The sequence below is a fragment of the Diadema antillarum genome, unplaced genomic scaffold, assembly GCF_040938485.1.
Source record: "Diadema antillarum isolate AM-2024a unplaced genomic scaffold, OU_Dant_1.0 seq00000815_RagTag, whole genome shotgun sequence".
Classification (NCBI taxonomy): domain Eukaryota; kingdom Metazoa; phylum Echinodermata; class Echinoidea; order Diadematoida; family Diadematidae; genus Diadema; species Diadema antillarum.
This window is the reverse complement of record NW_027271694.1, coordinates 101,137-114,653: the sequence shown is the minus strand read 5'-3', so window position 1 is coordinate 114,653 and position 13,517 is coordinate 101,137. Positions and strand designations below refer to the sequence as shown.

At 40.4% G+C, this 13,517-nt stretch overlaps 1 protein-coding gene across 1 annotated transcript; it reads right to left on the bottom strand.

Moving 5' to 3' along the window:
• Positions 1-6,584: 6,584 nt before the first annotated feature.
• Positions 6,585-10,842, bottom strand: LOC139739759 (uncharacterized). Its single transcript, XM_071650356.1, has one exon. The coding sequence runs from the start codon at positions 10,719-10,721 to the stop codon at positions 6,585-6,587; it is 4,137 nt and encodes a 1,378-aa protein (XP_071506457.1). The 5' UTR covers positions 10,722-10,842.
• Positions 10,843-13,517: the final 2,675 nt, after the last annotated feature.

The window sequence follows — 13,517 nt, the reverse complement described above, 5'->3', positions numbered from 1 at the left end:
CTGTAATTTTGTACGTGCTCATAAAGTTCTTATAATTTTGTGGTACATACCCATGATATGTCAGATCCAGAACATGATCAGATATTAGATGCCACGTACCATTAAAAATGCACATCATTAGTTTGAAAAACAAAAATTATTGTGAAAATAGCGTTTTTACCGTATTTTTACGCTTTAAGTCCTTGTGAAATGAAAAATATCAGGCAAAAGTCAACCAAACCATATATTTCCTGAAAGGAAATTTACCAATCTTTCAGATGACATGAAAAAATCTGGTTTCTTAGATCATCCTGGCGTGTTCTAAGGGAAAGAATGTCATAAGGTACGAAAATTGGCAATTGTACATCGTTCAAAATTCTCACCCATATATATATATATATATATATATATATATATATATATATATATAATATATATATGCATAATTATGTGTTGTTTGAAGGTTTGCAAGGTGAAGTAAATGACGGAGAAAGATTTGCGGTGACACTATATGTATGTAGTCCTTAACCGGATCGGTGTTTGGTAGAAGAGCCTAGAAAGAGGAGAAATGAAGAGAGAAGCGACATAAGGGGGTTGTGAGGAGGGCAAAAAGTGAAGAGTGGGGGACAGTAATGGGCTAGAAGTTGAAGTTACACTAGTGGAGACAGTAGAGATGCAATACAAAACCAACAAAAAGTCGCCAGACAAGCATATTCTGAAAGAGAAAACCCTTAAGCTTTAAAATGATGTATTGCTAACAAAATAGACTTTCTTAACCAAAATAATGGAAAGAAGGTACGCAGTCTGAAAAGTGTTTAATGAGAAAAGAGGAGTTGAAATGGTACTAGGTGTTTCAAAAAACATTTCCCACTTTTGATTCTTAATAATTCAAAAACTATATATCGGATAACACTGTCATTGATATGAGTGATAGCTGAATAGTGTACAATTTGGTTGAAGGTGGTTTAAATATGAAAGCATAAATAAGTTTCATGAAATCCATGATTAATTTCACAGTTAGGTTCCAGACTTTGCTCTATTTTCAACCCTCTGTACAAAATTTCACTTTGCACAGGGGTCAATGGGTGTGTATGGGAGTGTGTGATTAACACCCTGACAATGGTCCTGAACAATGGCCAGGGTTTGAATGCTTCATTATTCATTCATGAGAAATTCCACTATCACAGCTAGTCTTCATTCAGCCTCTGGCAGTATCTGTGTAAAGTCAAACGCCTGTCGATACTGTCGTTAAGTCGCGTCAGTGCTCTCCCTACTTCTGAAAAACAAAATTACAATGAATACCTTCTGTTCTATCGTAAACGTGGTGACAGGAAGTAAAGAAAATCAATTAGAGTATACACTTGTGTATATGGAGCCTTAAATAAATCTACTCTGAAACAAATCGCCCCAATGATAAATGCTGCTGAACTCTTTACCAAAAATGATCTCTTTTTATTGAAAAAGCGAAAATTTTGTCAGACTATTACCAATTAGTAGACAGTTGTATTGAAATGAGGAACTTTAGATCATTTATGCTTATCTATATCCCAAATTTGGTGATATGTCAGAAGCAAAATTTGAAAATGATTGCCAGCTGGAATGAAATGTGGTGTTTGCAAGCACTTTACCGTGCATGAATTCAGACTAGCAGTGCCCAGGGCAATCCACATGAATTATTGATTAAGCATTCATGTGCCAGGGAGCGCCAGACTGACGCCTAGTCAACAGATGGTTCAGGCATGTCCATTGTTCAGGGCCATTGTCAGCACACACTCACATACACATCATTGGTTCCTGTGCGAAGTTCAATTTTTGTACAGAGGGTTAAAATTTGACCAAAATCTGAAACCTTACTTCAAAATCAATCTTAGATTTAATGAAACTGATTTATGCTTTCACGTGCAAATCACCTTCAACCAAATTGTACACTATCCAGCTATTACTCATGTCAATGACAGTTTTATCAAACGAATAGTTTTTGAAATATTTATGATCAAAAGTGGGAAATGTTTTTTGAAACACCTAGTATATTCAAGCGTTTAATCATGCCAAGCCAATCTCAGTGCAATGCACGGGGCAAAAAGCAGGATGTGAAACTCCATAGAAACAACAATGAAGGAATTGTCGAATTAAGCTAAATTCATCATCCTTTATTAACACATTCTATACCAATGACTAATGTAGACTTTCAAAGCAGTAGGATTATTTTTGAAAGAGTTATTCAAGTTGACAGTGAAGAGTGTGTAAAGGGTTTCAAGACATAAAAGGACATAAAGGGACTAGAAGACACACCTAATTATACTATTCTACAAAATGGTGGTCTTGAAAAACAGCTGTAAACACACAAATTTAGGTGTTGTTTTAAATCCTATATAAGAATTGCTCTTTCAGATAATATCAAAACTAAAGATTGGCTATAGGTTGACCCGTTTCATCTTTTTTGAGTCCCAACCAAAAGAGAAAAAAAATGAAGATTGGCGATTTTTTTGTTGGTTGCACGGTTATATAATGCAATATAACACATATATATCTTTATATGTATGTATGTATATATATATATATATATATATATACATATATATATATATATATATATATATATATATGGGTCAGAATTTTGAACGATGTACTATTGAGCCAAAGCAAGGCAAAATTTAAAAAGTATGAAATTCTCCAAACCATTCATCTTACCTGAAAGAGTATAACTCAAGCTTTAATATGAACCCAATTATACAAGGATTTCCCCAGAGGAACAAGTTTTTATTCACCGCTGAAGTTTACCATGTCCAGAGCAGCGAACGTCCGTGAGGAGTAGTACTGCACATACATTTGAATACCATTTAACATAACTTGCAAAGATCTGATTCAGTTCAAAATCCTAACGAAATATTTTAAGGGACATGTGTGTACGGGCTTGTAGAATATCAAGCTTGTACTCCTAACCTCTACGTAATGGTAGACAACTGATGATTTAACTAAATTCGTCATTTCTGTTGAAATATTGCTCTTCCGCTAAACACTTTCTCCACTTTACGCGCATTTTACAGAAACTCAATATTTTTGACCTCTTATTTCACTATCCCATATTTTAATCCTCACTCCCAAATAATAACATACCTTTTTAAGATGTATCTGATCTAGGCAGTCTCTATAACCCAACAAACATAACATAGTTTTCATCACGGAGGTTCGCATGTAGCTCACGGACGTTCGAAACAAACAAGATATTGAACAATGCAGCTCTCTTGAGTTGGAAACGCATTCTACTCACAACAAACAGCAATTTCATGTCGAGAACAAACTCCTCTGCAAAATCCTGAATAGATATTACCAATTCTCAATTATAATATAAGCTTGTTTATCTTCTCATACTGAGGAATCAAAGAAAACAATTTTTCCATCTCTCGTAAATGAACGTACAAACGTACGTATAATCTCAGTTACGTAGTCCATCCTTGAGAACGAATGTATTTATGGAAATTTCGTTATCATGAAGTAAACATTCAGGTCCTAAACTTGTTATATAAAGTCTACAATGCAAAATGTGCTTATAACGAACATGGTCACAGCTAAAATCATGACAAAGAATTAACATAGAAAAACAACAGAAATGTGCTCCGTTATAGAAATACGAAGTTTAGCTGGGGAGGGCAAACGAATACGTGAGGAAGAAATCCCTCTGTGTTTGCTCCTTGTGTTACACACTGTTACCGAGGAGAATTTGTGTTATTATATCAGTCAGAAATGATAATAGGTTCCATACTGCGAAGTTTCGTCATAACAAGACACAATAAGTCCATATAACTTGGATGGATGTTTGTGACTTCGATATTATACAATATGGTTTGTTATAACAAACATTTTGTAGCGCGTCATTTCGGAGGCTCGTTATTCATACAGTTTGTCAATATACGAAAATTGATAGAGTTCGTAGAAGCTTTTTTATTCGGTAAATGATAGGAATCTCCGAAGGTTAATCGAAATGTTTATTAATTGGAGCATGGAAAATCATTTTCGCTTATCCAAATGTGGAGAAACTAATTAACAACTAAAATCCTCCAAATGTCAAAACCTCAAATAATAACCGTTTTCACCTAAATGAATATGTCACGTGAGTGACTTTTTTTTTTCTCTGCTACTCTGACATCGAAGTAATGGAAATTCAAACTGTTCGTATACAGTTATGTTCGAGTTTAATCTTTCAAATCTTTGCAGCTTTCTCGTTCATAACAATACGTTGAGCATAAAAGATAATATGAAACAAATCACAAATACATAACTTAGGTTATCTTGGATGACCTGAACTGGTGATCCCCTCAGCTTGGCTCAGTCGCCATCAATGCCGGATACACTCGTCGTCGACCTCGGCACAGTCGCTTGGCTTGTCTCTCGGAAGCACCCCTTGACTTGGCCACTCAGCTAGACGCTACCCTATCGGCGGTCCTCTCAGCTCCTCGGCCTTCACTAGTCCCTGCTACCATGCAGACTCATGCCTTGACCTGCGATGCCCGAGCTCAAACGACGGCGAGCAGGCAAATGGAGATTGAGCTCCGTTCCAAAGTTCGGATCATAACTGTCCGAGTTCAGTTTTATCGGCAGCTGGAGCTCGCATCTCACCGACGTGGAAACCCCCCAGAAGAACGACTGCTGCCTAAGCGGAGATCTATGCTGGATGTCTGATTAAAGTGTTTCTCCCCGATCCTCTACATTACTCAGCTTTTTATTAGCTTCCCTAACCATAGATGTTCACACTAAAGTCCCTTACACTCCCATACACTTGCCTTTTCATGCCTTTCCTACACTAAAGAAATCATCCAATCATCATGCTTAAATATAGCCCTATTGAAACTCTACACAATATGTCTAGCCATCGTCTAGACTGCTGTTACATAACATCTTTACTCATGAACTTGTGAACAATAAACTACAACCAACACCCTAGTGACACTGATATAGCTGAGTTTCAACAGAGCTAGAGAACATTCCTAGCCACCACCTGGATGGGAGCTATTACATAACACCTCTATTCACTCAATTTCTATAGTCTGAATTAATACATAATACTACAAACCGGGCATGCTGTTGCCATGCTATTTCTTTAACTTTTGCTTTGTCTCATTTCATGTGACTGCCCTGTCTGAATTTGACTGATCTAGACACGCTGTTGCTATGCCAGTTTATTCTTTTACTTTTACTTTGTCTCATTTAATGTGAATTTCCAGACAGTCACTTTCTTGCAGTTTGACCTAATGGCTTTCTAGGACAGCTTTAAAGCTCTAAATCTTTTACCAATTCAAACAAGTTCGATTTCACTTCACTGGGAAAATCAAAGATAAATTTCTCTCCTGACAATATCCCCCACCTTAAGATATAATTGGGATATCAAAATTATATCCTACAAGAAATTTATGGTACACGCTATTCAATCAACCAACATACTATTCACAGTGTATGTCAATATGCATATGTTCAAAAGAGAGACTGATAGACATCAATATCAACAGCATATATACATCATACATTACACTATCCTTTTCTCTTCTGCCATCCTTGTTCTGAAAAGAAACAACTTCATAATCATCTCCCAAGCCTTTTAACAACCAACTTTTGCTTTGTTGGTATTCCTAATAAAGGCCTTACAGCTTACTTAATACATCATCTTCAAATGCATAAGCTTTAAGTCTTCTATAACTAAAATAGAACCATCAAACATGTATACACAAAATCGTCATTGCCCCTAATAATGATACCTTTTAGCAATGATATCTCTACTATCACATATTCCTGCTCAGATATCCTAATATGTTTGTCTGTACCTTTGCTTTCATTTCCCGACACTTTCGCGTTGCACAAACCTTACCACAAAATAATATAATTGCTATGTACCTGTTTATCTGGATGAAGATCTGCTAAAATATAATCTTGCTACCTGGTTAACACCTACTACCTCTTAGTACGCCTAGTGTTCTAATACCTCATGTATACTTGAATACGTACACTGTGAGATTTAACCAAGCCTTAAGCATTATTCCCTACTCCTAATCCCTTTACATCTACATTATAATCGCAATTCGCTGATCCTGTAACAGAAATAAGAGAGAGAGAAAGGCTTTTGTAGCATTTGCACTTACATGCACATTATTTTATTCGTGACAACTCAACAAATATGTGTTTCATCATTATGTTCTTCTCTTTCTTTAAGCCTTACCTCATCAACATGTAATGGAAAAGCAAGGACCATTACAAACAACAATATAAACAGTTACAGCAGTCTACTCATGAGGTCAGCAGCCCTATTCTCAGACCCCTTTATGGACACCAGGCGAAACCTATACTCCTGTAGGCACATACTCCACCTCATGATTCGCTTGTTTGTCGACTTCTTTAGGTACGTGAGGGGTTTGTGGTCAGTGTGGATCTCAAACACTCTCCCAAACAGATAGTAGTCAAACTTTCTGACCGCCCAGACGATAGCGAGACATTCTTTTTCTACCGTGGAGTATCTCTGTTCCCGAGGAAGGAGTTTCTTGCTAGCATAGGCCAACGGGAATTCATCCCCATCATGCTCCTGCATGAGTACCGCCCCGAGACCACTGTCAGAAGCATCAACCTTTAACAAAGGTTTTCTCGAAATCTGGCAACCGTAACACTGGGGGATTTGCAAGACACTCTTTCAGCTTGACAAATGCACTTTCCTCTTCAGGTCCCCACACAACATCTCCAGGCCTACCTTTGCGAGTCAGGTTAGTAAGGGGTAGGGCTATGTCTGCATAATTGGGTATGTAGTCTCTGTAGTAGCCACAGAGTCCTAGGAAAGACCTAACCTGCCTCTTCGTCTTGGGCCTTGGTGCTTTGCGCACTTTGTCTGTGAGCCTATCGCTAGTGTGAATCACACCTTCTCCTAGTTTGTGTCCTAGAAATTCTATGGTATGCGAACCTACGGTGCATTTGGATGGCCTAGCTGCCAGATTGGCATCGCGCAGTCTATGCAAGACTTCATCTAGAACCTCCACATGCTCTTGCCAAGTGTCTGTGTGAATCAGAATATCATCGATGTAATTCACAACATTCGACATTCCATCTAGTACCTTCCTCATCATTCTAGTGAATTGAGCACTGGCTGTCACAAGCCCAAACGGCATGTACTTGAATTGGTATTGTCCCTTACGCGTTATGAAAGCCGTCTTTGCTTTATCTTCATTCCTCATTGGGATCTGCCAATACCCTTTTGTCAAGTCTAGTTTTGTGAAGTACCTACTGTCGGCTAACGACGCAAATAGCTCCTGAGGATTGGGCATGGGCTCTGGATCAAAGACTGTGACCTTATTCAATCGCCTGAAATCTACACAAAAGCGATTAGAGCCGTCCGGCTTCTTGACTATCACAATGGGATGACCGTATGGAGAGTTAGAAGGCTCAATTACTCCTAACTTCAGCATGGAATCAACTTCCTTGCTAATCTCCTCTTCCATAGCCTGAGGTACCCTATGAGGCGGAGATCGCACTGGTTGCTCAGTCGTCAACGAGATTTCACATTCAGATATGGTTGTCTTCTTCGGGATATCAGTGAATATATCCTGATATTCACAGAGGATCTTTTGCACCTGAGTCCTCTCTCTATCCTCTAAGACTGGATCTACTGTTACCATGTCAACGAACTCCATCTGTACTACGCTAGGCATACTGGGCATCTCCCTATTCCAATCAGAACCAGCCTCTGCCACATCTTCCTCGTCAGCCATGACCTCAACAACTTCCTCATTGCCTTCGACTCTCTCAACCTCAAAGCAACTGGCCACTGGTACCTCTTCACGTCGACTATAGTACCTCTTCAACAAATTGATGTGATATGTTTTGGTAACACCATCAACATCAACCACATAGTCATAGTCAACCTTGACCCCTGCTACCTTGTAAGGACCTCGCCACTTTACCAGCAGCTTGTTGTGCTCAGTTGGCAACAGAATGAGCACGTCATCCCCTACATTCAGTTTCCTAGGCCTAGCCTTTCTGTCATAATACCCTTTGTACCTTTTTGCAGAGTACTTCAGTGTATCTTGTGCAAGTTGCCATGACTTGACCAGCCTGTCTCTCAACTCTATCACATACTCATACTCGCTCTTGAGCTCTGGATCTAGTTTCTCCGCTGTCCACAGTTCTCTTAGCACATCCAAAGGCCCCCGAACATGTCTCCCATACAACAACTCGAACGGAGAAAACCCCAGGCTCAAACTCGGTGCTTCTCGCAAAGCAAACAACGCCGGAAGATACCTATCCCACTGACGTGGCTCCTCGGAACACAACCGCTTCAGAGCTGATTTCACCACAGCGTTGTACCGTTCAACGAGGCCATTGCACATAGGATGGTAGCGAGAACTTGTTAACTGTCCTATCGACAGCAACCTACACACCTCACGCATCAAATCAGACACAAACTGTGTCCCTAGATCCGACATCACTTCAGTCGGAATCCCAACCCGGCTGTATACCGAAACTAACGCCTCAGCTACGTCAACAGTTGATATCGATTTCAACGGTATCGCCTCCACATACCTAGTCGCATAATCTACAATGGTCAGGATATGAGTGTGTTTGCGAGCAGACGGCATGAATGGACCAAGAAGATCTATCGCAATGCGTTGAAACGGGACACCAATGAGGGGGACCCTACCAAGGGTAGTCTTGGGCACCCTACCTTTGTCAATAGTCCTTTGGCATACATCACATGACCTACAGAAATTAGCCACGTCTTCCGACATCCCAGGCCAACAGAACTGAGTCTGAATCTTAGACAAAGTATTGTTGATACCCAAGTGTCCACCTAAGAGTGAGTCATGTGCGACTCGCATTATCTCGTTCCTACGAGGCTTAGGCACTACGAGCAATTTAGGACCTATGCCCTGATTACTTTCATCCTTTTTCTGCCTAAGTAGAAACCCCTGTTCACACACAAACTTGTACTTGGAATTATCAACCTGTCCTATTTTCTGCCATAGAGGGCGCAATGACTCATCACCTTTCTGTTCCCTTAGAAATTCACTCGACCGCACATTATCAACAGGATCTGCAACAGTCAAACCTTTACTAGGCCTCGAATCCTTCACCTTTTGTGCACGAGTTTGAGCAGCCATCCCAGTATCATCCAGTTCACCCGGGAATGCGACCTCGACGTCCTGTTCTACACCATCATTTGAACTTTCTAGACCCATATCCGGGGTTATGACCTCTACATCCGGGTCAGACACAACACTCTTTGGGACCCAATGTAGATTGGGGTCACTCGGTTCACGAGCCCCTTCTACATTCCCGATAACTACCTCACTCAAACAATCAGGCATGCACACGGCTTCAACTTCCCCTTCAAAATATGGCGAGTCAACAGCTACCTTAGCCACGGGAAAACGCCTAACCGTACCATCAATTAACCTCACTGCCTGGTGTTGACCTGTTAATTGGTCATTTCTAACCAATCTCTCTTTCACCACACACGTACTACAACCTGTATCACGCAAAACAGACACGGGTGTATTATCTGGCATCAGCCTTCCAGACACAACCGGCATACGATTCACCATCGCGGCGACATCATTGTATGCCATTCCAACTCTGTCAACCACTTTCATTTTCACATCCCCAAAGTCATCGACCACTCTTTCAATGGGGAAACAACCTGCCGTCGAACCAACAACTCCCGGCTTAGAATCACCCCGAGACACTTCATTCGCCACATTCATGTCTACTTTTGGTGCCGTACCTTCCCCAGCACCCATCAAACCTTGAGCAGATACAGGCCTAGACAACATGGGACAATCTCTTTTCATGTGATTTGGGTTTCCACACATATAGCAACCTCTGCCCTGAAAAGTCCTATTTCCCATAGCCTTTCCTGCCTTTGACTGAGCATCAGCCGGTTTCTGATACGTACTACTCTTCTTGACCTGATTTTGTTGGGGCGGTTTGCTATCCGGCTTTGAATCTGATCGGTTTCTTTCCGATTTCTGTACACCCGAAAATGCATGAGGACCGTGAGCTTCTACATAGATTTCAGCACAATCGACTACCTCCTTGAAATCTTTACATTTTCGTTCCTTGACAAACCTAACTACTTCTTTGGGACAATCTATCAGAAATTGCTCTTGCAAAATCAAATCTTCTAGATCCTTTCTAGTATCCCCAATCTCAGCCTCTTCCACCCAATGATCGAAATACCCCTTCATACGGGTAGCAAACTGTTTTGGGCGCTCAAACTTCATTGGCTTGGCTGATCTGAAACTCCGCCTATACCCCTCTTCAGTGAGATGATAATATGACATCAACTCATGCTTCACTGTAGCATAATTCTGGCGATCATCAGCACTCATCCGATTCACAACATCTAACGCTTTGCCTGTTAGATTGGAAATCAAATACAACACCCACATGTCTACCGGGATGTTCTGACTTTTCATCAACATTTCGAACTTTGTGACATAAGCATCAAACTTATCATGTGCGTCATCAAATCGACCTACTTTCAGCTTCAAGCCAACTAACTGGGGCCTACCAACATTCGCTGTTTCTTCCTTTACACGCAACTGCGCTAATTTTAGTTCATGTTCGCGCGCCTTTTCTAGAGCTTCGCGTTCACGATCAGCCTCAATTGCCTGGCATCGCTCTGAAACAAAGCTACTCAATTCACCACCACTAAGGCCCATTTCTCTGCCTAATGAAGAGAACTCTCTGATTTGCTCAACACTAGCCATACTGACTATGTAACTTCCAGACTAAGCAGACGTGTAATCGTACAAAACAGCTGACTAACACCTAGCTATCAAAGTCCGACAAAAGTACTACCTTGTAGCCGGCGTACTTAACAACAATTCGTATCTCCGAGCGAGCATACAATTGCAAATAACAAACAGCTGAAATTCACTCAACAAGTATTCCACATACCAAACCGCTAGTACCTTGTCAAAAGCGTACTTGAATGCAGGCAATGTGAAATGACACGAGTTCACTTTACAAACATTCCACATACCAAGCATGCCTTGTCAATAAGCATACTAGAGCTGTATCTCCCAATGAGCATACAATTGATTTGGGACTGTACAAACCCAACACTACAATCCACCAAACATGCCTATACCAGGCGACACCAAGGGCGTAACCTTGCAATAAACTAACACTCCGCACAAATTCATTCATGCATGCAAACCCCGAATCTATCAAACTGCCTCTAACCGGCAATACCAAGGGCGTAACCTTGAAAAAGGAGTAACACTCCACATAGACTCATGCACACAAACCCGAATTTATCAATCGTGCATATAACATGCAACACCAAGGGCGTAACCTTGAAATACGGAGCAACACTCCACACAGATTCAATACCCGAATCTACATCACACGTGTGCCTCTAGTAGGCCACCAAGGGCATAACCTTGGGGAGAAAAACTTCAATCAAACTGTCACGTAAGGCGACATACTCGTACGATTCACACTGGGGTAATGTTTCCGATCAAACATACGAAACAGTTATCATATCGACAATAATAACATGCAATATATGACGGTAATGCGTACGATTGAGCAATGAAACTTCAATCATGAATCAAACACAAACATCGCCTTTAAGCCTAAAGCATGTTAAAAGAGTATCTGAATAACTTTTTCTAATCAGGTAGCAGGATCTCGGTGGGACCTCCAAATTGTCACGTGAGTGACTTTTTTTTTCTCTGCTACTCTGACATCGAAGTAATGGAAATTCAAACTGTTCGTATACAGTTATGTTCGAGTTTAATCTTTCAAATCTTTGCAGCTTTCTCGTTCATAACAATACGTTGAGCATAAAAGATAATATGAAACAAATCACAAATACATAACTTAGGTTATCTTGGATGACCTGAACTGGTGATCCCCTCAGCTTGGCTCAGTCGCCATCAATGCCGGATACACTCGTCGTCGACCTCGGCACAGTCGCTTGGCTTGTCTCTCGGAAGCACCCCTTGACTTGGCCACTCAGCTAGACGCTACCCTATCGGCGGTCCTCTCAGCTCCTCGGCCTTCACTAGTCCCTGCTACCATGCAGACTCATGCCTTGACCTGCGATGCCCGAGCTCAAACGACGGCGAGCAGGCAAATGGAGATTGAGCTCCGTTCCAAAGTTCGGATCATAACTGTCCGAGTTCAGTTTTATCGGCAGCTGGAGCTCGCATCTCACCGACGTGGAAACCCCCCAGAAGAACGACTGCTGCCTAAGCGGAGATCTATGCTGGATGTCTGATTAAAGTGTTTCTCCCCGATCCTCTACATTACTCAGCTTTTTATTAGCTTCCCTAACCATAGATGTTCACACTAAAGTCCCTTACACTCCCATACACTTGCCTTTTCATGCCTTTCCTACACTAAAGAAATCATCCAATCATCATGCTTAAATATAGCCCTATTGAAACTCTACACAATATGTCTAGCCATCGTCTAGACTGCTGTTACATAACATCTTTACTCATGAACTTGTGAACAATAAACTACAACCAACACCCTAGTGACACTGACATAGCTGAGTCTCAACAGAGCTAGAGAACATTCCTAGCCACCACCTGGATGGGAGCTATTACATAACACCTCTATTCACTCAATTTCTATAGTCTGAATTAATACATAATACTACAAACCGGGCATGCTGTTGCCATGCTATTTCTTTAACTTTTGCTTTGTCTCATTTCATGTGACTGCCCTGTCTGAATTTGACTGATCTAGACACGCTGTTGCTATGCCAGTTTATTCTTTTACTTTTACTTTGTCTCATTTAATGTGAATTTCCAGACAGTCACTTTCTTGCAGTTTGACCTAATGGCTTTCTAGGACAGCTTTAAAGCTCTAAATCTTTTACCAATTCAAACAAGTTCGATTTCACTTCACTGGCAAAATCAAAGATAAATTTCTCTCCTGACAGAATATCAGGCCCATTCCACTTTTAGAAGAACGGACATAAAAATAATGATCCTTGATATCTATTTTTCGGACTAACAAACTTTCGGAATAAGAACAATTTCAATAACAAACCTCCTGAATTAACTACAAACATTTTTTTTTTCATTTTCGGAATAACAAACTTTTGGACATCGGAGTAACGAATCTTTGGAAGAGCGAACATATCAAAGTGCAACATTAAACCTATTCTTATTCATTACTTTTTTTAACATGTGTTTTCAAAGTAAGCACAAAAGCATAAACAAATTGACGATCTCTCTGTCTCTTAAATGAAAAATGAAAACAAATCTTGGAAGGAATTACAAATGAACATTGCTTTTCAGTGATCAGTATCAAACAACACCATGTGATGATAAGCGGAGTATTTGTGTGTTTTCATCAGACAATAATGGTATACTGCAGTATTTTTGTTCGCTTGTGACGGCATTTCGATGAATAAAAAACATAAACAAACAAACAAAAACTTCTCCAGAGGAATTTGGTATAACGGGAGTGCACTGGCAATTCTTTTCTCTGTGTGTTGGAGCACGATCCCTTCTCTGTTTCTCAGTCATTTTCATTCAACT

What these genes read in the sequence shown, in the direction of transcription:
- LOC139739759 (XM_071650356.1), bottom strand. Translation starts at nt 10,721, where the DNA reads ATGGCTAGTGTTGAGCAAATCAGAGAGTTCTCTTCATTAGGCAGAGAA.